At 47.9% G+C, this 27835-nt stretch overlaps 1 protein-coding gene across 2 annotated transcripts in view; it reads left to right on the top strand.

Moving 5' to 3' along the window:
• The first annotated feature begins 19680 nt into the window (after positions 1-19680).
• PPP3CC (protein phosphatase 3 catalytic subunit gamma) overlaps positions 19681-27835 on the top strand; it is an 82648-nt gene continuing 74493 nt past the window's right edge. For both annotated transcript variants that reach the window (XM_038746816.1, XM_038746818.1), the window contains exon 1: positions 19681-19795. In XM_038746816.1, the coding sequence (XP_038602744.1) occupies positions 19744-19795 (52 nt within the window). In that variant the 5' untranslated portion in view covers positions 19681-19743. The remainder of the gene's footprint in view (positions 19796-27835) is intronic.

The following is a 27835-nucleotide window of genomic DNA, read 5'->3' on the forward strand; positions in this document are numbered from 1 at the left end:
TAATCGGGTTGGACACAATCCCTGCCCCACTTAGGGCTTAATCCCCAGTTTAGAGATTTGTTCGCTCGTTCATACAATTGTATTTATTGAGCGTTTGTTAGGTGCAGAACACTGTAATGAGGGTTTTGGGAGAGTACAACAGCGATAATAATAATAATTCTGCTACTTGTTAAGCACTTATTATGTGCCAAACACTGTCCTAAGTGCTCGGGTAGATGCGAGTTAATCAGGTTGGGCCCAATCCCTGTCCCATATGGGGCTCCCAGTCTCAACCCCCATTTGACAGAGGAGGTAACGGAGGCCCAGAGAAGTGAAGTGACTTACCCGAGGTCACACAGCAGACAAGTGGCAGGGTCAAGATTAGAACCCATGACATCCAGGTCCATGCTGTATTCACTACGACGTGCAGATAATAATAATGATGATGGCATTTATTAAGCGCTTACTATGTGCAAAGCGCTGTTCTAAGCGCTGGGGAGGTTACAAGGTGATCAGGTTGTCCCACGGGGGCCTCACAGTCTTAATCCCCATTTTACAGATGAGGGAACTGAGGCCCAGAGAAGTGAAGTGACTTGCCCAAAGTCACCCAGCTGACAAGTGGCGGAGCCGGGATTTGAACCCATGACCTCTGACCCCAAAGCCCGCGCTGTTTCCACTGAGCCACACTGCTTAGCTATGTACTGATAAGGCGCGTGGCCTAGTAAAGTCAGAAGGACCTGGGTTCTAATCCCGTCTCTGCCACTTGTCTGCTGTGTGACTTCGGGCAAGTCACTTAACTTCTCTGGGCCTCAGTTACCTCATCTCTAAAATGGGAATTAAGACTGTGATCCCTACGTGGATCACAGTCCACCCAATTACCTTGTATCTACCCTAGCACTTAGAACAGTACTGGGCACAGAGTAAATTCTTTACAAATACCAGAATTATTATTATGAGGAAACTGAGGCACAGAGAAGTGAAGTGACTTGCCCAAGGTCACAATAGATGAGTAGCAGCGCCGGGATGAGAGCCCGAATCCTCTGACTCCCTTGGGAAGCTTCTAGTGAGGCCGCAGACTCTTTTGAGGCGGCTTCTGTCTTTTGGAAAATTAAAATAGTCCCCTTCTCCTTTAACTCATTCTTTCATTACACAATTCAGATAAAGCTTGAAGGATATGGAGGAACAATCTCCCCACAACACAAGTCTGTTCTGGGTGTAACACTAGCCACAAGTAGATTTGGCGTGCAAAGAAGTGGTTGGGTAGGGGCCGTCTCTATATGTTGCCAACTTGTACTTCCCAAGCGCTTAGTACAGTGCTCTGCACACAGTAAGCGCTCAATAAATACGACTGATTGATTGATCGATTGGTTGTGTGCATGTGTGTGGCATTGCCTAGACTGTGAGCCCGTTGTTGGGTAGGGACCGTCTCGATATGTTGTGGACTTGTACTTCCCAAGTGCTTAGTACAGTGCTCTGCACACAGTAAGCGCTCAATAAATACGATTGAATGAATGAAAGAACCAGTACCTAATACAGTTCTTAGGCATATAATTATTTTTTAACCTTTTTTCAGGGGTTACTTGTGGTGCCTGGGGTGCCCAAAACCACTGATGCTTTGAAATTATTTTCATTTTGTTGTTAGACTGTGAGCCCACTGTTGGGTAGGGACTGTCTCTATATGTTGCCCATTTGTACTTCCCAAGCGCTTAGTACAGTGCTCTGCACATAGTAAGCGCTCAATAAATACGATTGATGATGATTTTGTTGGTTCTAATGAGAGGTTGTATTAGTAGGATTATTTACTCTATTATTTATTATTATTATTATTATTTATTACTCTATTTTACTGGTACGTATTTACTATTCTATTTATTTTATTTTGTTAAAATGTTTTGTTTTGTTGTCTGTCTCCCCCTTCTAGACTGTGAGCCCGCTGTTGGGTAGGGACCGTCTCTAGATGTTGCCGACTTGTACTTCCCAAGCGCTTAGTACAGTGCTCTGCACACAGTAAGCGCTCAATAAATACGGTTGAATGAATGAATTGTCTAGGTGTGATACTGCTCTGCTTCCCAGTCTCTACCACAGACTTCCTGTTCTGCACTCTTCGTTAATCTGTGTTTCTTCACGGTCTTTGCATCTTTACAGTGTTTAACGATCATTTAATAATGAGTGACAAGGGGATAAATCATTCTACTGTCAATCGGTGGTATTTTTGGAGAGCTTACTGGGTGCAGGGCACTGTACTGAGCATCTGGTAGAATATAAAACAATAATAAAACAGACACGTTCCCTGCCCACAATGAGCTTACAGTCTAGAGGGGGAGACGGACATTAATATAAATAAATAAATTATGGATATGGACATAAGTGCTGTGGGGCTGGTTGGTGAATAAAGGGAGCTAATCAGGGCAATGCAGGAGGGAGTGGGAGAAGAAGAAATAAGGTGAACTTGACGGCGTCGCCCGACGTCTTTTAGACTGTGAACCCACTGTTGGGTAGGGATTGTCTCTATATGTTGCCAACTTGTACTTCCCAAGCGCTTAGTCCAGTGCTGTGCACACAGTAAGCGCTCAATAAATACGATTGATTGATTGATTGACGTCTTGTTGGCTGTGGTGGACGGGGACGAGGGGAGAGAGGAGGAGGCTCGGCCCCCGGCCCAAGAACGGGGTGCGGATGAGGCGGAAAGCGGGACGAGGGCAGCGACGGTTCCCAGCTGCCGTTGGTGGGGCCCTAATCCTAAAGGTAACGACAATCATCATCATCATCATCATCAATCGTATTTATTGAGCGCTTACTGTGTGCAGAGCACTGTACTAAGCGTTTGGGAAGTACAAATTGGCAACATATAGAGACAGTCCCTACAACCACGACGACAGTGTTTGTTAGGCGCTTACTATGTCTCTGGCACCGTCCTAAGCGCCAGGGTGGTTACAGGTTAAGCGGGTTGGACACGGTCCCTGTCCCCCATGGGGTTCCCAGTTCTTCATCCCCATTTTCCAGATGAGGGAACTGAGGCCCAGAGAAGCAATGTGACTTGCCCAAGGTCACACAGTGGACGAGCGAAAGTGGGGTCATCTGAGGACACTAATGGGGTCACAGAGAGACCATTGGGTCATTTGAGGTGAAAAGGGACATTAAGCTGCTTTCTGAAATTTTTTCCTATTTGATAAGTGAACGCGGGGTCATCTGAGGACGCTAATGGGGTCACAGAGAGTTCATAGGGTCATCTGAGGACATGAGTGGGGTCACAGAGAGTTCGTGGGGGTCATTTGAGGTGAAATGGGACATTGAGCTGCTTCCTGAAAATTTTCCCATTTTCCCAACTTCACCGAGAAGTGAAGTTACTTGCCCAAGTCACACAGCAGACAAGAGACAGAGCCGAGATTAGAACCCAAGACCTCTGCCTTCCAAGACCAAGCTCTTTCCACTAGGCCATGCTGCTTCTCCAAGTGCTAAGGATGGAAGTTACATACATAAGTGCTGATGGTGGCTACTTGGTTGAGGCAATTACGGTGGTGTGAATTGAACAGGGAAAGCTTCCTGGAGAAGGTGGAAATTTTTTGGACTGGGAGGGCTATGATCAGGAAGACTGGGAAGGGGAAGGGAGTCCCGAGCAGGGGGAGCTGCATGAGTGAGAGGACTGGAGGTGAAAAGATGGAAAGTTAGGAGGGAAGCTTAAGGGGAAGGAAAAGTGTAGCTAGAGTGTAGAGCTGCTCTGTGAGATGGAAAAAGCTGCTGGAGAGTCTTGTGAGTTTTTGTTTGATGAGGAGGGAGACAGGCATCTTTGAAGGTGAATGAAGAATGAAAAAGATGTGTTCTGAGCATTGTAATGATAATTGTGGTATATGTCAGGAGCTTACTGTGTGCCAAGAGCTCTACCTCGGCACACAGTAAGACAGGCGGCTGCCCATCCTCCTCTGCAACAAACAGAAACTCGTTACCATTGGCTTTAAAGCGCTCAGTCACCTTGCCCCCCACCTTATCTCACCGAGAAGTCCTTTAGACTGTAAGCTCATTGTGGGCAGGGAATGTGTCTGTTTATTATTATATTGTACTCTACCCAGCATGAAGAAGTGCTCTGCACACAATAAGCGCTCAATAAATACAATTGACTGACTGACTGATATCCTACTATAACCCAGCCTTCACACTTTAGTCCTCTAATAATAATAATGGCATTTATTAAGCACTTACTATGTGCAAAGCACTGTTCTAAGCGCTGGGGAGGTTACAGGGCCGTCAGGTTGTCCCACGTGGGGCTCACAGTCTTCATCCCCATTTTACAGATGAGGTAACAGGCACAGAGAAGTTAAGTGACTTGCCCAAAGTCACACAGCTGACAATTGGCAGTGCCGGGATTTGAATAATAATAATAATAGCACTTACTATGTGCAAAGCACTGTTCTAAGCACTGGGGAGGTTACAAGGTGATCAGGTTGCCCCACAGGAGGCTCACGGTCTTAATCCCCATTTTCCAGATGAGGGAACTGAGGCCCAGAGAAGTGAAGTGACTTGTTCAAAGTCACACAGCTGACCGGGATTTGAACCCATGACCCCTGACTCCAAAGCCCGGGCTCTTTTCACTGAGCCACGCTGCTTCTAATGCCAACTTACTGTACCTCAGTCTCATCTATCTCTTCACTGACCCCTCGCCCACATCCTGCCTCTGGCCTGGAACTCCCTCTGCCTTCATATCTGACAGACCATCACTCTTCCTGCCTTCAAAGTCTTATTAAAATGATATCTCCTTCAAGATATCCCAGTAAATGCTCCCTTCCTTTATTCACTCTCCTTTCCGTGTTGGCCTTGCATTTGGATTTATACCCTTTAAGCACTTGGTGTTCACCCCACCCTCAGCCTCACAGCGCTGATGAACATATCTGGGATTTATTTTAATGTCTGTCTCTCCCTCTAGACTCCTTGTGGGCAGCAAACATGCCTACCAATTCTGTTATACTGTACTTTCCCTCAGGCTTAGTACTGTGCTCTATATCATCATCATCATCAATCGTATTTATTGAGCGCTTACTATGTGCAGAGCACTGGACTAAGCGCTTGGGAAGTACAAATTGGCAACATATAGAGACGGTCCCTACCCAACAGTGGGCTCACAGTCTAAAAGGGGGAGACAGAGAACAAAACCAAACATACTAACAAAATAAAATAAATAGAATAGATATGTACAAGATAAATAAATAAATAGAGTAATAAATATGTACAAACATATATGCAGGTGCTGTGGAGAAGGGAAGGAGGTAAGAAGGGGGGGATGGAGAGGGGGCTATACACAGTAGCTGCTCAATAAAAACGACTAAGTGATTGATACTAAATGCTGGGGCAGATACAGTGTTGGACAGAATCCCCGCCCGACATGAGGCTCTCATCTAAGCAGCTGTATCGTTCCCATTTTACAGGTGAGGAGACTGAGGCAAAGATAGGTCACGTGACTTGCCCGAGGTGACCCAGCAGGCAAATGACGGAGCCGGAAAGAGAACCCAAGTCCTCTGACTCCAAACCTGGGCTCTTTCCACTACGCCGCACGCTTTTAGAAATGGGATCCGGTGAGCAATAGCTAACCTAAAGGCGGATAAGATCCGATTAGAGAAAATCTGGCGCTGGAAAGGGAAAGATAAAAGGTCTATTCAATTCATTCCCCTCCCGGAGTAGAAAATGCTTTTCAATAGCATGCCCCCTTCAACTCTAAATTCATTCATTCAATCATATTTATTGAGCACTGACTGAATGCGAGGCCTTGGGAGAGTACGATATAACAATAAGCGCATTTCCTGCCACAATGAGCTTACAGCCTAAATGATCTTGAAGCAATCAAAACTCTCCCGAATCAGTTGTCTGAATGAAGTCTGCTGAAATTCTACTACTACTATTTATTTTATTTTGTTAATATGTTTTGTTGTCTGTCTCCTCCTTCTAGACTGTGAGCCCACTGTTGGGTAGGGATCATCTCTATATGTTGCCAACTTGGACTTCTGAAGTGCTTAGTACAGTGCTCTGCACACAGTAAGTGCTCAATAAATACGATTGAATGAATGAATGAATTAATTAATTAATTAATTAATTAATTAATGAAATGGTCCTTAAAGGAATATCCTACATTGTTAAAATTTGCACAGTTTGTAAATGCGCGGGAAGCAGCGTGGTCTAGTGGAAAAGAGCAAGGATGAACCTGGGAGTTAGAGGACCTGAGTTCTAGTCTTGTCTCTATCCCTTTTCCGCTCTGCGACCTTGGGCAAGTCACTTTACTTCTCTGTGCCTCTGTTACCTCATCAGTAAAATGGGAATTAAGATTATGAGCTCCACTTGAGACATGGACTGCATCTAATCTGATTGGTTTGTATCTACCCCAGTGCTTAGCACAGTGCCTGGCACATAGTAAGCACTTAACAAATACCATTAAAAAAAATCAAGATCCTAACTCCCTATATAAAGTCATTTTCTCCTTCAAAACCCTTTTAGAAAAATGTCAAGAAGATTTCCTTACAAAGAAAGGATTACGTTAATCACTTTGGCAAAATCAGTGGAATAGTTTCATCTAAAGAAGGGCAGGGTGAACTGTTCTAAAGTTTAAAATATGGGCTTCGGTAGAGGCAGGCTTAATTCAAAATTACAGTTTTTAAAGAAACCTATCAGTTCTTCAAAACACATACCCACTTCTGAAGGTTGTTCCCCACCCTTGCCAAGTTTACCAGTGTCCTAGTGATAACATACCTGATGGTCAGTATTCGGTTAAATACGGGTTAAAGTTTGGTCAAAGTCATATTTGGTTAAAAATCTTATTTTGTCTACATCTGAATTTATTTCAAACTAAGCCTGTGCTAATTTGCGTGCGTAGTGGTAGGAGTCATAGACCTTCCGTATTTAGGTTACTAAACAATGTCGATTACTTGCTTTAAAAATGACATTCTTTCAGGAGGTTTAAATCTGCTCTGCACACAGTAAGCGCTCAATAAATATGATTGAATGAATGAATTAATTAATTAAATTCCGCCATTATGTTGTTTTACAATGGGGGAATTGAGAAGGAAAATGCCAGAAACATTATTTTCACAACCTTTGAAGACATGCTTTCCTTCTCATTATTATAATACTTTGAATTTGTTTAGCTCTTTCATATTTCTAAAGCGCGTTCCCCATCAATGATCCCATCTTATCTTTATAACATCGTGGTGAGATAGGGGAAAGGCAGATGTTCTCCTAATTTTGCAGATAAGGGAACGGAGGCACAGGGAGGTTGTGACTTTTCCCTCACTCTGGGCTGTAAGCTCGTTGTGAGTAGGGAATGTATCTACCAACTCTGTTGCAGGGTATTCTCCCAACCCCTCAGTACCATACTCTGCCCTCAGGAAGTGCTCAATAAATACCACTTATTGATTGATCGATTGATTGTGCCAAGTCACCCAGCCGGGCAGTTGGCGGAACTGGAGCGAGAGCTCAGATCTTCTGTCTCCCCTGACCAAGCTCTTTCCACTAGGCAATAAAAAGGTAATACTTCAATACCTTCAATAAAAAGGTAATACTGTACCAAAGTCCTTCTACAATCAATAAGCCTAGAGGTTAAGTTGTGCTTCCCCTTTCTCTGTTCTTTACCACCTACCCTTTCTTACTAATTTGTCCATGGGCACTTTTTCTCACTTCCTTTTAATAACAACAATAATAATAATAATAACAATAACAATAATAATAATAATATTTATTAAGCGTTTACTATGTGCGACGCACTGTTCTAAGCGCTGGGGAGGTTACAAGGTGATCAGGTTGTCCCACGGGGGGCTCACAGTCTTAATCCCCATTTTACAGATGAGGGAACTGAGGCCCAGAGAAGTGAAGTGACTGGCCCAAAGTCACACAGCTGACAAGTGGTGGGGCGGGGATTTGAACCCATGACCTCTGACTCCAAAGTCCGTGTTCTTTCCACTGAGCGACGCTGCTTCTTATAAATGGCAGCGTTCTTAAGGCCTGGGACTGTTGACTTCTGGGTCTGAATTTGGCTGTAAGAGAGGGGTAAAACCCCTCAAAAATGTAAGCCCCGAATAACAGAGTTGGAGAGCTCTAAACAGGTATTTGGTTTTCCCAGAGGCAGGGAGGCCTTTGTAAAAACACTCCTTTTTCATTTATAACCTTCTCCTAGGGTGGTTGTTTATTCTCCTGCTGTTAAAGTTGACATTTATGTGGGTTTCACTTCCCATTAATTCCCTTTTCCATTTATACCCCAAAGCAGTGGAAGCTTAAAGAGATAACAAGGCTGAAATCAGATCGGGTAGTTTTGGTGGCTGCCCCAATCCCAAATTGCCTTTTCTTAGAATAATAATAATAATTAATAATTATGGTATTTGTTAAGTGCTTACTATGCGTCAGACACTGTACTAAGCTCTGGGGTACATACAAGGTAACTCATTCAGTCATTCAATCATATTTATTGAGCACTTACTGTGTGCAGAGCACTGGACTAAGCGCTTGGGAAGTACAAGTCGGCAACATATAGAGACGGTCCCCACCCAACAATGGGCTCACAGTCTAGAAGGGGGAGACAGACAACAAAACAAAACATGTAGGCAGGTGTCAAAATCGTCAGAACAAATAGAATTAAAGCTATATGCACACCATTAACAAAATAAATAGAATAGTAAATATGTACAAGTAAAATAAATAGAGTAATAAATCTGTACAAATATATATACATGTGCTTTGGGGAGGGGAAGGAGGTAGGGCTGGGGAGTGGGGAGGAGGAGAGGAAAAAGGGGGCTCAGTCTGGAAAGGCCTCCTGGAGGAGGTGAGCTCTCAGTAGGGCCTTGAAGGGAGGAAGAGAGCCAGTTTGGCGGATGTGGGGAGGGGAGGGCATTCCAGGCCCGGGGGATGGCGTGGGCCGGGGGTCGATGGCGGGACAGGCGAGAACTAGGTACGGTGAGGAGATCAGCGGCGGAGGAGCGGAGGGTGCGGGCTGGGCTGTAGAAGGAGAGAAGGGAGGTGAGGTAGGAGGGGGCGAGGTGATGGACAGCCTTGAAGCCCAGGGTGAGGAGTTTCTGCCTGATGCACAGATTGATTGGTAGCCACTGGAGATTTTTGAGGAGGGGAGTAACATGCCCAGAGCATTTCTGGACAGAGACAAGCCGGGCAGTGGCGTGAAGTATGGATTGAAGTGGGGAGAGACACAAGGATGGGAGATCAGAGAAGAGGCTGATGTAGCAGTCCAGACGGGATAGGATGAGAACTTGAATGAGCAGGGTAGCGGTTGGGATGGAGAGGAAAGGGCGGATCTTGGCGATGTTGCGGAGGGGAGACCGGCAGGTTTGGGTGACGGATTGGATGTGCGGGGTGAACAAGAGAGCGGAGTCGAGGATGACACCAAGTTTGCGGGCTTGTGAGACGGGAAGGATGGTAGTACTGTCTACAGTGACGGGAAAGTCAGGGAGAGGGCAGGGTTTGGGAGGAAAGATGAGGAGTTCAGTCTTGGACATATTGAATTTTAGATGGTGGGCCGACATCTAGATGGAGATGTCCTGAAGGCAGGAGGAGACCTGAGCCTGAAGGGAGGGAGAGCTAGCAGGGGCAGAGATCTAGATTTGGGTGTCAACAGCGTAGAGATGATAGTTGAAGCCGTGGGCGCGAATGAGTTCACCAAGGGAGTGAGTGTAGATCGAGAACAGAAGGGGACCAAGAACTGACCCTTGAGGAAGCCCTACAGTAAGGGGATGGGAGGGGGAGGAGGAGCCCGCAAAGGAGACAGAGAATGAACGGCCGGAGAGATAAGAGGAGAACCAGGAGAGGATGGAGTCTGTGAAGCCAAGGTTGCATAGCGTGTTGAGGAGAAGGGGGTGGTCCACAATGTCGAAGGCAGCTGAGAGGTCGAGGAGGATTAGGATAGAGTAGGAGCCGTTGGATTTGGCAAGAAGGAGGTCATTGGTGACCTTTGAGAGGGCAGTCTCGGTGGCGTGTAGGGGACGGAAGCCAGATTGGAGGGGGTCGAGGAGAGAGTTGGTATTGAGGAATTCGAGGCAGCGCGTGTAGACGACTCGTTCTAGGAGTTTGGAAAGGAAGGGTAGGAGGGAGATAGGGCGATAACTAGAAGGGGAGGTGGGGTCAAGAGAGGGTTTTTTTAGGACGGGGGAAATGTGGGTATGTTTGAAGGCAGAGGGGAAGGAACCAGTGGAGAGTGAGTGGTTGAAGATGGAAGTAACTGGGTAATTGGGTTGGACACAGTCCCTGTCCCACATGGAGCGCACAGGCTCAATCCTCATTTTACAGATGAGGTAACTGAGGCACAGAGAAGTAAAGTGACTGACCCAAGGTCACAGAGCAGACTCATGGTAGAGGCGGGATTAGAACCCAGGTCCTTCTGACTCCCAGGTCTATAATCTATCCACTAGACCACGCTACTTCCCTATCAAAGATGCATAAAAAACCAACAGTTTCAGCAAGCTGAAATGACTATTAATCACACCGAACTCCATTGCAATGCATCAAATATCAGAAATTGGAAACTAATCATTTTTCCCATCACAGGATTTTGCTCCCTTTTACTACACGAGTAACACTCCACTCTCCTGTCTTGGATGTAAGTAATCTCATAACTAACTTCATCTAGATTAAGATCGGTGTCAAGTTCCTTTTGCAGGAGAAAACATGATTCCCTGATTTTTGTGAAATTAAAAGTTCTTAATTATCGCCTCCCTCAGAGAGGCCGATCGTTAATTGATGAGAAAGTGTGAAGCGCTTTAAGTTCCGTGAGGAAATCTACCAGGGAGTACATGCAGTTTAGCTTTAAACAATTACGAACCCGCCTGCCCAGGCCTCTATTCAGACTCTATTTTTACACACCTGCAAAAGTCTGCCCACTCAGGTCAAGGGGACAGATTGATTCAGAGAGAAGCAAAGGGCTGCCAGCCACTAAATTTTACCTCTCCCTTCTCCCAATCTTAAACTAAAGTCTTCTGAAACATAGGTAGCTGCAGACAAATCTCTTGCTGAGTGACAGCAGTGACATCAAGACCCCAAAGGTGCTGCCTTAGCAAAGCTCATTCCAAACGGCAAGCAGCCGGATAAAGAACCCTCCCGCCCCAGATGTATTTTCTTGGCCAAAGTGTGCGAGAGTCTCTCTCAATAACGCTCCCAATTATGGAGACTCATCGCCAGCAGTGTTGCTTTTGAACAGAAAAACGCGTCTCCAGGTAAAGGCAGAAATACATTTTAAGTGGATATAGTTGAGGGAGGTGTTGGTGGGATGGGGCAGGTGACCTAGAGGACTTTGGTACAGGGAGTGTGAGAAGGAATTTGAAGACCAGAAGGGATGTGTTTGGGCATCATTCATTCATTCAATCGTATTTATTAAGCACTTACTGTGTGCAGAGCACTGTGCTAAGCGCTTGGGAAGTACAAGTTGGCAACATACGGAGACGGTCCCTACCCAACAGTGGGCTCACAGTCTAGAAGACTCCCCCTCCTTACCTCCTTCCCCTCCCCACAGCACCTGTATATATGTATATATGTTTGTACATATTTATTACCCTATTTATTTATTTATTTTACTTGTACATATTTATTCTATTTATTTTATTTGGTTTATATGTTTCGTTGTCTGTTGTATGTTTCGTTGACTCCCCCCCCACCTTACCTCTTTCCCTTCCCCACAGCACCTGTATATATGTATATATGTTTGTACATATTTATTACCCTATTTATTTATTTATTTTACTTGTACATATTTATTCTATTTATTTTATTTGGTTTATATGTTTCGTCGTCTGTCTCCCCCTTCTAGACTGTGAGCCCGCTGTTGGGTAGGGACCGTCTCTAGATGTTGCCAACTTGGACTTCCCAAGCGCTTAGTACAGTGCTCTGCACCCAGTAAGCGCTCGATAAATATGATTGAATGAATGGATGATGCCCAAACACATCCCTTCTGGTCTTCAAATTCCTTCTCACACTTCCTCTACCAAAGTGCTCTGCACCCAGTAAGCGCTCAATAAATACAAATGAATGAATGAATTTCAAAGTTCGTTAGGGACGGTGGCAAAATCATACTTTCGCCAATTAGACCTGCGCCTGAGGCGGCAAATCTGAAGGTGCCAAAGATGACTTCCACTCTCTTCCTCACTTCCCGCAACTGCTGAAATTCCAGGAGACTACGGCTTCCAGCAGCAGGAACTCGCTCCTCCTCCGTCTCCGGGAATGTTATCAGAGCCACCACAAGGCCCACACTGCATGACCTCAGGGCTGCCATCTCTGAAGCGACAGACTGTCAGCCCGTCGTGGGCAGGGATTGTCTCTCTTTGTCGCTGAATTATACCTTCCAAGAGCCTAATACAGTGCTCTGCACGGTAAGCACTCAATAAATACGATTGAAGGAATGAATGAATAACATCGACATCCCCCGGTGTAAATGACTAAGCCAATTATGGACCATTTGTGGACCTAATGATGAATTTAGGGGGGAGCTTCCGAAATCCACCACTGTCCCAGCTCCTAAAGCCAAGATTGAAAGGCACAGAAACCGGCCAGGCAGTTCTGCACCGGTCGTGGATTCTGTGCCACCTCGGAATATTTAGCAGGGCAGGGTGTGCGGGTGGGAAGTCATCCGTGTCCCTTGGCATATCCTCTATTGCTTTCCGGCTGCTCTTACAACATAACCGTTCAATTGGGTGGTGGCAAACTGGCCGGGCGGTAAAGGGAGCAGGTGGGAATAGACAACCTTTCAGGACCTTTCCTCTCCATCCAAACCACTACCTTGTTCGTTCAATCTCTCAGCCTACCTGACTGGATTACTGCATCAGCCTCCTTTTGATCCTCCTGTCTCTCCCCGCTTCAATCAATCAATCAATCATATTTATTGAGCGCTTACTGTGTGCAGAGCACTGTACTAAGCGCTTGGGAAGTACAAGTTGGCAACACATATTTCCTCTCCTCCTCCTCCCCTCCCTTTGCCCTACCCCCTTCCCCTCCCCACAGCACCGGTGAATATTTGTACATATTTATTGCTCTATTTATTTTATTAATGGTGTGTATAGATCTACAATTCCATCATCTATTCTGATGGTATTGACACCTACTTGTTTTGTTGTCCGTCTCCCTCTTCTAGACTGTGAGCCCGTTGTTGGGTAGGGACTGTATCTGTTACCGAATTGTACTCTCCCAAGCGCTTAGCACAGTGCTCTGCACATGATAACTGCTCAATAAAGCACTGGATTAAGCTATTGGAAGGTATAATTCAGCAACAAAAAGAGACAATCCCTGCCCACAACGGGCTCACAGTCTAGAAGGGGGAGATTTGCCACCCTAGGGACAGGTCTAATTGGCTTAAGTCCAACTGGCTAAATTGGCTGAGAAGCAGCGTGGCTCAGTGGAAAGAGCATGGGCTTTGGAGTCAGAGGTCATGGGTTCAAATCCTGGCTCCGCCAACTGTCAGCTGTGTGACTTTGGGCAAGTCACTTCACTTCTCTGGGCCTGTTACCTCATCTGTAAAATGGGGATGAAGACTGTGAGCCGCCTGTGGGACGGCCTGATCACTCTGTAACCTCTCCAGCGCTTAGAACAGTGCTTTGCACATAGTAAGCGCTTAATAAATGATGATGATGGCATTTGTTAAGCGCTTACTATGTGCAAAGCAAAATGCCATCATTATTATTATTATTAAAGTATGACTTTGCCGCCGTCCCTAGCGAACTTTGAAATGCCCCAGCACATCCCTTCTGGTCTTCAAATTCCTTCTCATACTTCCTCTAGTAGTTAGAGATACTTTGAGGTGGCTCTGCTGGAGCGTCTTGCACATTTATTCAATCGTATTTATTGAGTGCTTACTGTGTGCAGAGCATTCATTCATTCATTCAATCGTATTTATTGAGCACTTACTGTGTGCAAAGCACTGTACTAAGCGCTTGGGAAGTACAAGTTGGCAACATATAGAGACGGTCCCTACCCAACAGCGGGCTCACAGTCTAGAAGGGGGAGACAGACAACAAAACAAAACATGCAGACAGGTGGAAAAAAATAATGGCATTTATTAAGCGCTTAGTATGTGCAATGCACTGTTCTAAGCACTGGAGAGGTTACAAGGTGATCAGGTTGTCCCACGGGGGGCTCACAGTCTTAATCCCCATTTTACAGATGAGGGAACTGAGGCCCAGAGAAGCGAAGTGGCTTGCCCAAAGTCCCACAGCTGACAAGTGGCGGGGCCGGGATTTGAACCCATGACCTCTGACTCCAAAGTCCGTGTTCTTTCCACTGAGCCACGCTGTTCCATACCTCTATACGTTGCCAACTTGTACTTCCCAAGTGCTTAGTACAGAGTTCTGCACACAGTAAGTGCTCAATAAATACGATTGAATGAATGAATAATAATAATGATAATAATGGTGGTATTTGTTGAGCGCTTACTATGTGCAAAGCACTGTTCTAAGCGCTGGGGAGGATGCAAGGTGATCAGGTTGTCCCATGTGGGGCTCACAGTCTTCATCCCCATTTTACAGATGAGGTGACTGAGGCCCAGAGAAGCGAAGTGACTTGCCCAAAGTCCCACAGCTGACAAGTGGCGGGGCCGGGATTTGAACCCATGACCTCTGACTCCAAAGTCCGTGTTCTTTCCACTGAGCCACGCTGCTCCATACATATTGAACTGAAACAGCCACGGATGGCAAACTGTAAGCAGGAGAGCAACGTGACGGATGAGGTAACTGAGGGACAGAGAAGTGAAGTGACTTGCCCAAGGTCACACAGCCGACAAGTGACGGAACTGTGATTAGAACCCAGGACCTCCGACTCCCAAACCCTGGCTCTTTCCATTGAGCCACGCTGCTTCTGTACGTAATGATGTTTTGTGTATATAGTAATGATGTAATTTACAGCTATAATTGTATTTATTCTGATAGTATTGACACTTGTCTACTTACTTTGTTGTGTGTCTCCCCCTTCTAGACTGTGAGCCTGTTGTTGGGTAGGGACCGTCTCTGTGTGTTGCCGATTTGTACTTCCCAAGCGCTTAGTACAGTGCTCTGCACACAGTAAGCGCTCAATAAATACGATTGAATGAATGAATGAATGTAAGCTCAGTTATCCCCGGTACTTGGCCCATAGTAAGCGCTTAACAAATAGCATTAAAAAAAAAAAACCCAGGGTGCAGCGTGGCTCGATGGAAAGAGCACGGGATTTGGAGTCAGAGGTCATGGGTTCAAATTCCGGGCCGGCCACTTAGCTGCGTGACTTTGGGCAAGCCACTTCACTTCTCTGGGCCTCAGTGACCTCATCTGTAAAATGGGGAATAAGACTGTGAGCCCCCCGTGGGACAACCTGATTACCTTGTAACCTCCCCAGCGTTTAGAACAGTGTCGCACATAGTAAGCGCTTAACAAATACCACCATTATTATTATTATTCATTCATTCAATCATATTTATTGAGGACTTACTGTGTGCAGAACACTGTACTAAGCGCTTGGGAAGTACAAGTTGGCAACATATAGAGGTATGGAGCAGCGTGGCTCAGTGGAAAGAACACGGACTTTGAAGTCAGAGGTCATGGGTTCAAAGCCCAGCCCCGCCACTTCTCAGCTGTGTGAGTTTGGGCAAGTCACTTCACTCCTCTGTGCCTCAGTCACCTCATCTGTAAAATGGGGATGAAGACTTTGAGCCCCCTGTGGGACAACCTGATCACCTTGTAACCTCCCTGGCACTTAGAACAGTGCTTTGCACATAGTAAGTGCTTAATAAATACCATCATCATCATCATCATTCTCTGGGCCTCAGTTCCCTCATCTGTAAAATGGGGAATAAGATTGTGAGCCCCCCGTGGGACAACCTGATCACCTTGTAACCTACCCAGCGCTTAGAACAGTGTGTCGCACATAGTAAGTGCTTAATAAATACCATCATCATCATCCTCTGGGCCTCAGTTCCCTCATCTGTAAAATGGGGAATAAGATTGTGAGCCCCCCATGGGACAACCTGATCACGTTGTAACCTCCCCAGCGCTCAGAACAGTGTGTCGCACATAATAAGCGCTTAACAAATACCATCATCATCATCATCATTCTCTGGGCCTCAGTTCCCTCATCTGTAAAATGGGGAATAAGACTGTGAGCCCCCCGTGGGACAACCTGATCACCTTGTAACCTCCCCAGCTCTTAGAACAGTGCTTTGCACATAGTAAGCACTTAATAAATGCCATCATTATTATTATTATACGAGAGAAGCAGTGTGGCTCAATGGAAAGAGCACGGGCTCTGGAGTCAGAGGTCATGGGTTCAAATCTCGGCCCCATCACTTGTCAGCTGTGTGACTTTGGGCAAGGCACTTCACTTCTCTGGGCCTCAGTCACCTCATCTGTAAAATGGGGATGAAGACTGTGAGCCCCCTGTGGGACAACTTGGTCACCTTGTAACCTCCCCAGCGCTTAGAACAGTGTGTCACACATAGTAAGCGCTTAATAAATGCCATTATTATTGTTGTTATTATTATTATTATTATGCGAGGGCCGAAAACAAAACTATTTCTCCTCCTTTATTGACACCCATGCCCATCACCCCCGCTAGCTCTTCTGTACATTCAACTCCCTTCTCAGGCCCCCAGTTCCTCCCCCTCCTCCTTCCCTCACCCCCAACGATCTGGCCTCCCACTTCATTAACAAAATTAAATCCATCAGGTCCGACCTCCCCAGTGTCACTTCCCCCCCTTCTCCAACCTCCCGGCTCTCAACACTCTCTGCTACTCTCCCATCCTTCCCAGCAGTATCCTCGGAGGAGCTCTCCTCCCTCCTCTCAAGTGCTACTCGGCCACCTGTGCTTCTGACCCCATTCCCTCCCATCTCATGAAATCTCTCGCTCCATCCCTTCTCCCCTCTTTAACTTCCATCTTCAACCACTCACTCTCCACTGGTTCCTTCCCCTCTGCCTTCAAACATGCTCTTGTCTCTCCCATCCTAAAAAAACCCTCTCTTGACCCCACCTCACCTTCTAGTTACCGTCCCATCTCCCTCCTACCATTCCTTTCCAAACTCCTTGAACGGGCTGCCTACACACGCTGCCCCGAATTCCTCAACACCAACCCTCTCCTCGACCCCCTCCAGTCTGGCCTCCATCCCCTACATTCCACAGAAACTGCCCTCTCAAAGGTCACCAATGACCTCCTGCTTGCCAAATCCAATGGCTCCTACTCTGTCCTAATCCTCCTCAACCTCTCAGCTGCCTTCGACACTGTGGACCACCACCTTCTCCTCAACACGCTATCCAACCTCGGCTTTACAGACTCCGTCCTCTCCTGGTTCTCCTCTTATCTCTCCGGCCGTTCATTCTCTGTCTCCTTTGCGGGCTCCTCCTCCCCCTCCCATCTCCTTACTGTAGGGCTTCCTCAAGGGTCAGTTCTTGGTCCCCTTCTGTTCTCAATCTACACTCACTCCCTTGGTGAACTCATTCGCGCCCACGGCTTCAACTATCATCTCTACGCTGTTGACACCCAAATCTAGATCTCTGCCCCTGCTAGCTCTCCCTCCCTTCAGGCTCGGGTCTCCTCCTGCCTTCAGGACATCATCTAGATGTCTGCCCGCCACCTAAAACTCAACATGTCCGAGACTGAACTCCTTGTCTTCCCTCCCAAACCCTGCCCTCTCCTTGACTTTCCCATCTCTGTTGACGGCACTACCATCCTTCCCGTCTCACAGGCCCGCAACCTTGGTGTCATCCTCAACTCCGCTCTGTCGTTCACCCCTCACATCCAAGCCGTCACCAAAACCTGCCGGTCTCAGCTCCGCAACATTGCCAAGATCCGCCCTTTCCTCTCCATCCATACCGCTACCCTGCTCGTTCAAGCTCTCATCCTATCCCATCTGGACTACTGCATCAGCCTTCTCTCTGATCTCCCATCCTCGTGTCTCTCCCCACTTCAATCCATACTTCACGCTTCTGCCCGGATTAGCCAAGCTAGCTCTCTTCCACCCTTCAAGGCCCTACTGAGAGCTCACCTCCTCCAGGAGGCCTTCCCAGACTGAGCCCCTTCCTTCCTCTCCCCCTCGTCCCCCTCTCCATCCCCCCTGATCTTACCTCCTTCCCTTCCCCACAGCACCTGTATATATGTATATATGTTTGTACATATTTATTACTCTATTTATTTATTTTACTTGTACATATCTATTCTATTTTGTTAGTATGTTTGGCTTTGTTCTCCGTCTCCCCCTTTTAGACTGTGAGCCCAATGTTGGGTAGGGACTGTCTCTATATGTTGCCAACTTGTACTTCCCAAGAGCTTAGTACAGTGAACTGCACACAGTAAGCGCTCAATAAATACGACTGATTGATTGATTGATTGATTGAAAAGCAGCTACCCAAGAGGCCTGTGGGGGCCGGGGAGGGAAAACCCTGTGTGAGGAAGCGAGAGGCCTTTATTACTCTATTTATTTATTTATTTTATTACTCTATTTATTCGTTTTATTTGTGCATATTTATTCCATTTATTTCATTTTGCTAATATGTTTTGTTGTCTGTCTCCCCCTTCTAGACTGTGAGCCCGCTGTTGGGTGGGGACCGTCTCTCTATGTTGCCAACTTGTACTTCCCAAGCGCTTAGTACAGTGCTCTGCACACAGTCAGCGCTCAATAAATACGATTGAATGAATGAATGAGTGAATGAGTGAATGAATGAATGAATGAATGAATGAATGAATACAAGCAAATTGTGTTGGACACAATCCCTGTCCCATTTGAGGCTCACAGGCTCAACCCCCATTTTACAGATGAGGTATCCGAGGCCCAGAGGAGTGAGTGACTTGCCCAAAGTGACACACTGTTGGGTGGGGACCGTCTATGTGGCCAACTTGGACTTCCCAAGCGCTTAGTACAGTGCTCTGCACACAGTAAGCGCTCAATAAATACGATGGAAGGAATGAATGAATGAATAAAAGATGGCGGGCGCTCGTGAGGGGCGGCTCCGCCGCCTGGCGCGAGGGAGAGTAACCGCCGGGGCGCGCGCCTGGAGGGGCCGAGGGACGTCATCGCGCATGCGCGGCCCAAAGAGGGGCCGAAGGACGTCGACCGCGCGTGCGCGGCCCGAAAACGAGAAGGGCTGAAGGACGTCGACCGCGCGTGCGCGGCCTGCAGACGACAGGGGACGAAGGACGTCGACCGCGCGTGCGCGGCCCGAAGACGAGAGGGGCTGAAGAACGCCGACTGCGCGTGCGCGGCCTTAAGACGCGAGGGGCCGAAGGACGTCGACCGCGCGTGCGCGGCCTGAAGACGAGAGGGGCCGAAGGACGTCGACCGCGCGTGCGCGGCCCGAAGACGGGCGGGGCTGAAGAACGTCGACTGCGCGTGCGCAGCCTGAAGGCGCGAGGGGCCGAAGGACGTCGACCGCGCGTGCGCGGCCCGAAGACGCGAGGGGGCCGAAGGACGTCGACCGCGCACGCGCGAAAGAGGGGGGGGGGGGCCGAAGGACGTCTCCCGCGCACGCGCGAAAGAGGGGCCGAAGAACGTCGACCGCGCGTGCGCGGCCCGAAGACGCGAGGGGGGGGGGGGGCCGAAGGACGTCGACCGCGCGTGCGCGGCCCGAAGGCGGGGGCCCGACGGGGGGCCGAGCCGCCCGCGCCGATTGGCGGGCGCGTCGTGACGCGCGCTCCCGGGAGGGGGGGCGCGGGGGGGGATGCAGGTGCGCGTGCGCGCGCGCGCGGGGCCGGGTCGCGAGGCGCCGCCGTTGCCGTGGCGGAGGTTGTCCGGCGGCGGCGGCGGCGGCGGCGGCGGCTGAGGGGCGGGAGCCCTGAGCGGGGCCCCGGGGACCATGTCCGGGAGGGGCCCCAACAAGCTCTCCACCACCGACAGGATCATCAAAGGTAACGGGGGGCCGGGCCTTCGAGGGCCCGAAGGTTGGGCCGGGGGGCGGGAGCGGCTGAGGGGCTCCGCTTTCAGTCAGTCAGTCAGCCGTCAGTCAGTCAGTCATTCATTCGTGTTCCTGAGGGCTTTGCTAGGCGCGGGGCACCGGCCTCAGCGCTTGGGAAGGACGTTCATTCATTCATTCATTCATTCATTCATTCAGTCGCTTCGTCGTCTTGACCGCCGACTGTGTTCCTTCATCCGTTTCTCACCTGGGAAGCGCCTTCATTCAGTTCATCGTGTTTATCGAGCGCTGACCGTGCGCAGAGCACTGGACTAAGCGCTTGGGAAGGACGTTCATTCATTCATTCAGTAGTATTGAGCGCTGACTAAGCGCTTGGGAAGGACGTTCATTCATTCATTCAGTAGTATTTAGTACTAAGCGCTTAGTCCAGTGCTCTGCGCCTAGTAAGCGCTCAATAAATACGATTGGTTGATTTATTGAGCGCTGACTATGCGCAGGGCACCGGGCTAAGCGCTTGGGAAGGACGTTCATTCATTCATCCAACAGTATTTATTGAGCGCTGACTATGCGCAGAGCACTGGACTAAGCGCTTGGGAAGGACGTTCATTCATTCATCCAACAGTATTTATTGAGCGCTGACTATGCGCAGAGCAGCTGACTAAGCGCTTGGGAAGGACGTTCATTCATTCATTCAGTAGTGTTGAGCGCTGACTAAGCGCTTGGGAAGGACGTTCATTCATTCATTCAGTAGTATTGAGCGCTGACTAAGCGCTTGGGAAGGACGTTCGTTCATTCATTCATTCAACAGTATTTACCGAGCGCTGACTATGCGCAGAGCACCGGGCTAAGCGCTTGGGAAGGACGGTCATTCATTCATTTCATCGTATTGAGCGCTTACTATGCGCAAAACACTGGGCTAAGCGCTTGGGAAGGACGTTCATTCATTCATTCAGTAGTATTGAGCGCTTACTATGCGCAGAGCACTGGGCTAAGCGCTTGGGAAGGACGTTCATTCATTCAGTAGTATTTATTGAGCGCTTACTATGCGCAGAGCACCGGGCTAAGCGCTTGGGAAGTACGTTCATTCATTCATTCAGTAGTATTTATTGAGCGCTGACTATGCGCAGAGCACTGGACTAAGCGCTTGGGAAGTACGTTCATTCATTCAGTAGTATTTATTGAGCGGTGACTATGCTCAGAGCACCGGGCTAAGCGCTTGGGAAGGACGTTCATTCATTCATTCAGTAGTATTTATTGAGAGCTTACTATGCGCAGAGCACTGGACTAAGCGCTTGGGAAGTACATTCATTCATTCAGTCGTATTGAGCGCTGACTATGCGCAGAAAACTGGGCTAAGCGCTTGGGAAGGACGTTCATTCATTCATTCAGTAGTATTGAGCGCTGACTAAGCGCTTGGGAAGGACGTTCATTCATTCGTTCAGTAGTATTGAGCGCTGACTAAGCGCTTGGGAAGGACGTTCGTTCATTCATTCATTCAACAGTATTTACCGAGCGCTGACTATGCGCAGAGCACCGGGCTAAGCGCTTGGGAAGGACGGTCATTCATTCATTCAGTAGTATTTATTGAGCGCTGACTATGTGCAGAGCACCGGGCTAAGCGCTTGGGAAGGACGTTCATTCATTCATTCAGCAGTATTTATTGAGCGCTGACTATGCGCAGAGCACCGGGCTAAGCGCTTGGGAAGGACGTTCATTCATTCATTCAGCAGTATTTATTGAGCGCTGACTATGCGCAGAGCACCGGGCTAAGCGCTTGGGAAGGACGTTCATTCATTCATTCAGTAGTATTTATTGAGCGCTTACTATGCGCAGAGCACTGGACTAAGTGCTTGGGAAGTACATTCATTCATTCAGTAGTATTGAGCGCTGACTATGCGCAGAGCACTGGACTTAAGCGCTTGGGAAGTACGTTCATTCATTCAGTAGTTTTTATTGAGCGCTGACTATGCGCAGAGCACTGGACTAAGCGCTTGGGAACTACATTCATTCATTCAGTAGTATTTATTGAGCGCTGACTATGCGCAGAGCACTGGACTAAGCGCTTGGGAAGGACGTTCATTCATTCATTCATTCATTCAACAGTATTTACTGAGCGCTGACTATGCGCAGAGCACCGGGCTAAGCGCTTGGGAAGCACGTTCATTCATTCGTTTCAAAGTTTTGAGCGCTCACTATGCGCAGAACGCTGTGCTGAGCGCTTGGGAAGGACGTTCATCCGTTCATTTCATCGTGTTTACTGAGCGCTGACTGTGCGCAGAACACGACTAAGCGCTTGGGAAGTACGTTCGTTCATTCATTCATACCATCGTATTTATTGAGCGCTTACTATGCGCAAAACACTGGACTAAGCGCTTGGGAAGGACGTTCATTCATTCATTCATTCAGTCGCTTCGTCGTCTTGACCGCCGACTGTGTTCCTTCATCCGTTTCTCACCTGGGAAGCGCCTTCATTCAGTTCATCGTGTTTATCGAGTGCTGACCGTGCGCAGAACACGGCTAAGCGCTTGGGAACGACGTTCATTCATTCATTCAGTAGTATTTAGTACTAAGCGCTTAGTCCAGTGCTCTGCGCCCAGTAAGCGCTCAATAAATACGATTGATTGATTTATTGAGCGCTGACTATGCGCAGAGCACCGGGCTAAGCGCTTGGGAAGGACGTTCATTCATTCATCCAGTAGTATTTATTGAGCGCTGACTATGCGCAGAGCACCGGGCTAAGCGCTTGGGAAGGACGTTCATTCATTCATCCAACAGTATTTATTGAGCGCTGACTATGCGCAGAGCACCGGACTAAGCGCTTGGGAAGGACGTTCATTCATTCATTCAGTAGTGTTGAGCGCTGACTAAGCGCTTGGGAAGGACGTTCATTCATTCATTCAGTAGTATTGAGCGCTGACTAAGCGCTTGGGAAGGACGTTCATTCATTCATTCATTCAACAGTATTTACCGAGCGCTGACTATGCGCAGAGCACCGGGCTAAGCGCTTGGGAAGGACGTTCATTTCATTCATTCATTCAGTAGTATTTATTGAGCGCTGACTATGCGCAGAGCACCGGGCTAAGCGCTTGGGAAGGACGTTCATTCATTCATTCAGTAGTATTTATTGAGCGCTTACTATGTGCAGAGCACTGGACTAAGCGCTTGGGAAGTTCATTCATTCAGTAGTATTTATTGAGCGCTGACTATGCGCAGAGCACTGGACTAAGCGCTTGGGAAGTACATTCATTCATTCAGTAGTATTGAGCGCTGACTATGCGCAGAGCACTGGACTTAAGCGCTTGGGAAGTACGTTCATTCATTCATTCAGTAGTATTTATTGAGCGCTGACTATGCGCAGAGCACTGGACTAAGCGCTTGGGAAGTACATTCATTCATTCAGTAGTATTTATTGAGCGCTGACTATGCGCAGAGCACTGGACTAAGCGCTTGGGAAGGACGTTCATTCATTCATTCATTCATTCAACAGTATTTACTGAGCGCTGACTACGCGCAGAGCACCGGGCTAAGCGCTTGGGAAGCACGTTCATTCATTCGTTTCAAAGTTTTGAGCGCTCACTATGCGCAGAACGCTGTGCTGAGCGCTTGGGAAGGACGTTCATCCGTTCATTTCATCGTGTTTACTGAGCGCTGACTGTGCGCAGAACACGACTAAGCGCTTGGGAAGTACGTTCGTTCATTCATTCATACCATCGTATTTATTGAGCGCTTACTATGCGCAAAACACTGGACTAAGCGCTTGGGAAGGACGTTCATTCATTCATTCATTCAGTCGCTTCGTCGTCTTGACCGCCGACTGTGTTCCTTCATCCGTTTCTCACCTGGGAAGCGCCCTCATTCAGTTCATCGTGTTTATCGAGCGCTGACCGTGCGCAGAACACGGCTAAGCGCTTGGGAACGACGTTCATTCATTCATTCAGTAGTATTTAGTACTAAGCGCTTAGTCCAGTGCTCTGCGCCCAGTAAGCGCTCAATAAATACGATTGATTGATTTATTGAGCGCTGACTATGCGCAGGGCACCGGGCTAAGCGCTTGGGAAGGACGTTCATTCATTCATCCAGTCGTATTTATTGAGCGCTGACTATGCGCAGAGCACTGGACTAAGCGCTTGGGAAGGACGTTCATTCATTCATCCAACAGTATTTATTGAGCACTGACTATGCGCAGAGCACCGGACTAAGCGCTTGGGAAGGACGTTCATTCATTCATTCAGTAGTATTGAGCGCTGACTAAGCGCTTGGGAAGGACGTTCATTCATTCATTCAGTAGTATTGAGCGCTGACTAAGCGCTTGGGAAGGACGTTCGTTCATTCATTCATTCAACAGTATTTACCGAGCGCTGACTATGCACAGAGCACCGGGCTAAGCGCTTGGGAAGGACGGTCATTCATTCATTTCATCGTATTGAGCGCTTACTATGCGCAAAACACTGGGCTAAGCGCTTGGGAAGGACGTTCATTCATTCAGTAGTATTGAGCGCTGACTATGCGCAGAGCACTGGGCTAAGCGCTTGGGAAGGACGTTCATTCATTCAGTAGTATTTATTGAGCGCTTACTATGCGCAGAGCACCGGGCTAAGCGCTTGGGAAGTACGTTCATTCATTCATTCAGTAGTATTTATTGAGCGCTGACTATGCGCAGAGCACTGGACTAAGCGCTTGGGAAGTACGTTCATTCATTCAGTAGTATTTATTGAGCGGTGACTATGCTCAGAGCACCGGGCTAAGCGCTTGGGAAGGACGTTCATTCATTCATTCAGTAGTATTTATTGAGAGCTTACTATGCGCAGAGCACTGGACTAAGCGCTTGGGAAGTACATTCATTCATTCAGTCGTATTGAGCGCTGACTATGCGCAGAAAACTGGGCTAAGCGCTTGGGAAGGACGTTCATTCATTCATTCAGTAGTATTGAGCGCTGACTAAGCGCTTGGGAAGGACGTTCATTCATTCGTTCAGTAGTATTGAGCGCTGACTAAGCGCTTGGGAAGGACGTTCGTTCATTCATTCATTCAACAGTATTTACCGAGCGCTGACTATGCGCAGAGCACCGGGCTAAGCGCTTGGGAAGGACGGTCATTCATTCATTCAGTAGTATTTATTGAGCGCTGACTATGTGCAGAGCACCGGGCTAAGCGCTTGGGAAGGACGTTCATTCATTCATTCAGCAGTATTTATTGAGCGCTGACTATGCGCAGAGCACCGGGCTAAGCGCTTGGGAAGGACGTTCATTCATTCATTCAGCAGTATTTATTGAGCGCTGACTATGCGCAGAGCACCGGGCTAAGCGCTTGGGAAGGACGTTCATTCATTCATTCAGTAGTATTTATTGAGCGCTTACTATGCGCAGAGCACTGGACTAAGTGCTTGGGAAGTACATTCATTCATTCAGTAGTATTGAGCGCTGACTATGCGCAGAGCACTGGACTTAAGCGCTTGGGAAGTACGTTCATTCATTCAGTAGTTTTTATTGAGCGCTGACTATGCGCAGAGCACTGGACTAAGCGCTTGGGAACTACATTCATTCATTCAGTAGTATTTATTGAGCGCTGACTATGCGCAGAGCACTGGACTAAGCGCTTGGGAAGGACGTTCATTCATTCATTCATTCATTCAACAGTATTTACTGAGCGCTGACTACGCGCAGAGCACCGGGCTAAGCGCTTGGGAAGCACGTTCATTCATTCGTTTCAAAGTTTTGAGCGCTCACTATGCGCAGAATGCTGTGCTGAGCGCTTGGGAAGGACGTTCATCCGTTCATTTCATCGTGTTTACTGAGCGCTGACTGTGCGCAGAACACGACTAAGCGCTTGGGAAGTACGTTCGTTCATTCATTCATACCATCGTATTTATTGAGCGCTTACTATGCGCAAAACACTGGACTAAGCGCTTGGGAAGGACGTTCATTCATTCATTCATTCAGTCGCTTCGTCGTCTTGACCGCCGACTGTGTTCCTTCATCTGTTTCTCACCTGGGAAGCGCCTTCATTCAGTTCATCGTGTTTATCGAGCGCTGACCGTGCGCAGAACACGGCTAAGCGCTTGGGAACGACGTTCATTCATTCATTCAGTAGTATTTAGTACTAAGCGCTTAGTCCAGTGCTCTGCGCCTAGTAAGCGCTCAATAAATACGATTGATTGATTTATTGAGCGCTGACTATGCGCAGAGCACCGGGCTAAGCGCTTGGGAAGGACGTTCATTCATTCATTCAGTGATATTTGTTGAGCGCTGACTATGCGCAGAGCACTGGACTAAGCGCTTGGGAAGGACGTTCATTCATTCATCCAACAGTATTTATTGAGCGCTGACTATGCGCAGAGCACCGGACTAAGCGCTTGGGAAGGACGTTCATTCATTCATTCAGTAGTATTGAGCGCTGACTAAGCGCTTGGGAAGGACGTTCGTTCATTCATTCATTCAACAGTATTTACCGAGCGCTGACTATGCGCAGAGCACCGGGCTAAGCGCTTGGGAAGGACGGTCATTCATTCATTCAGCAGTATTTACTGAGCGCTGACTATGCGCAGAGCACCGGGCTAAGCGCTTGGGAAGGACGTTCATTTATTCAGTCGTATTGAGCGCTGACTATGCGCAGAAAACTGGGCTAAGCGCTTGGGAAGGACGTTCATTCATTCATCCAGTAGTATTTATTGAGCGCTTACTATGCGCAGAGCACTGGACTAAGCGCTTGGGAAGTACATTCATTCATTCAGTCGTATTGAGCGCTGACTAAGCGCAGAAAACCGGGCTAAGCGCTTGGGAAGGACGTTCATTCATTCATCCAGTAGTATTTATTGAGCGCTTACTATGCGCAGAGCACTGGACTAAGCGCTTGGGAACTACATTCATTCATTCAGCAGTATTTATTGAGCGCTGACTATGCGCAGAGCACCGGGCTAAGCGCTTGGGGAGGACGTTCATTCATTCATCCAGTAGTATTTATTGAGCGCTGACTATGCGTAGAGCACTGGACCAAGCACTTGGGAAGTACATTCATTCATTCAGTAGTATTTATTGAGCGCTGACTATGCGCAGAGCACCGGGCTAAGCGCTTGGGGAGGACGTTCATTCATTCATCCATCCAGTAGTATTTATTGAGCGCTGACTATGCGCAGAGCACTGGACTAAGCGCTTGGGAAGTACGTTCATTCATTCAGTAGTATTTATTGAGCGGTGACTATGCTCAGAGCACCGGGCTAAGCGCTTGGGAAGGACGTTCATTCATTCATTCAGTAGTATTTATTGAGCGCTTACTATGCGCAGAGCACTGGACTAAGCGCTTGGGAAGTACATTCATTCATTCAGTCGTATTGAGCGCTGACTATGCGCAGAAAACCGGGCTAAGCGCTTGGGAAGGACGTTCATTCATTCATTCAGTAGTATTGAGCGCTGACTAAGCGCTTGGGAAGGACGTTCATTCATTCATTCAGTAGTATTGAGCGCTGGCTAAGCGCTTGGGGAGGACGTTCATTCATTCATCCAGTAGTATTTATTGAGCGCTGACTATGCGTAGAGCACTGGACTAAGCACTTGGGAAGTACATTCATTCATTCAGTAGTATTTATTGAGCGCTGACTATGCGCAGAGCACCGGGCTAAGCGCTTGGGGAGGACGTTCATTCATTCATCCAGTAGTATTTATTGAGCGCTGACTATGCGCAGAGCACTGGACTAAGCGCTTGGGAAGTACGTTCATTCATTCAGTAGTATTTATTGAGCGGTGACTATGCTCAGAGCACCGGGCTAAGCGCTTGGGAAGGACGTTCATTCATTCATTCAGTAGTATTTATTGAGCGCTTACTATGCGCAGAGCACTGGACTAAGCGCTTGGGAAGTACATTCATTCATTCAGTCGTATTGAGCGCTGACTATGCGCAGAAAACTGGGCTAAGCGCTTGGGAAGGACGTTCATTCATTCATTCAGTAGTATTTATTGAGAGCTTACTATGCGCAGAGCACTGGACTAAGCGCTTGGGAAGTACATTCATTCATTCAGTCGTATTGAGCGCTGACTATGCG

This window comes from Tachyglossus aculeatus, chromosome 5 (assembly GCF_015852505.1).
Source record: "Tachyglossus aculeatus isolate mTacAcu1 chromosome 5, mTacAcu1.pri, whole genome shotgun sequence".
Lineage (NCBI taxonomy): Eukaryota > Metazoa > Chordata > Mammalia > Monotremata > Tachyglossidae > Tachyglossus > Tachyglossus aculeatus.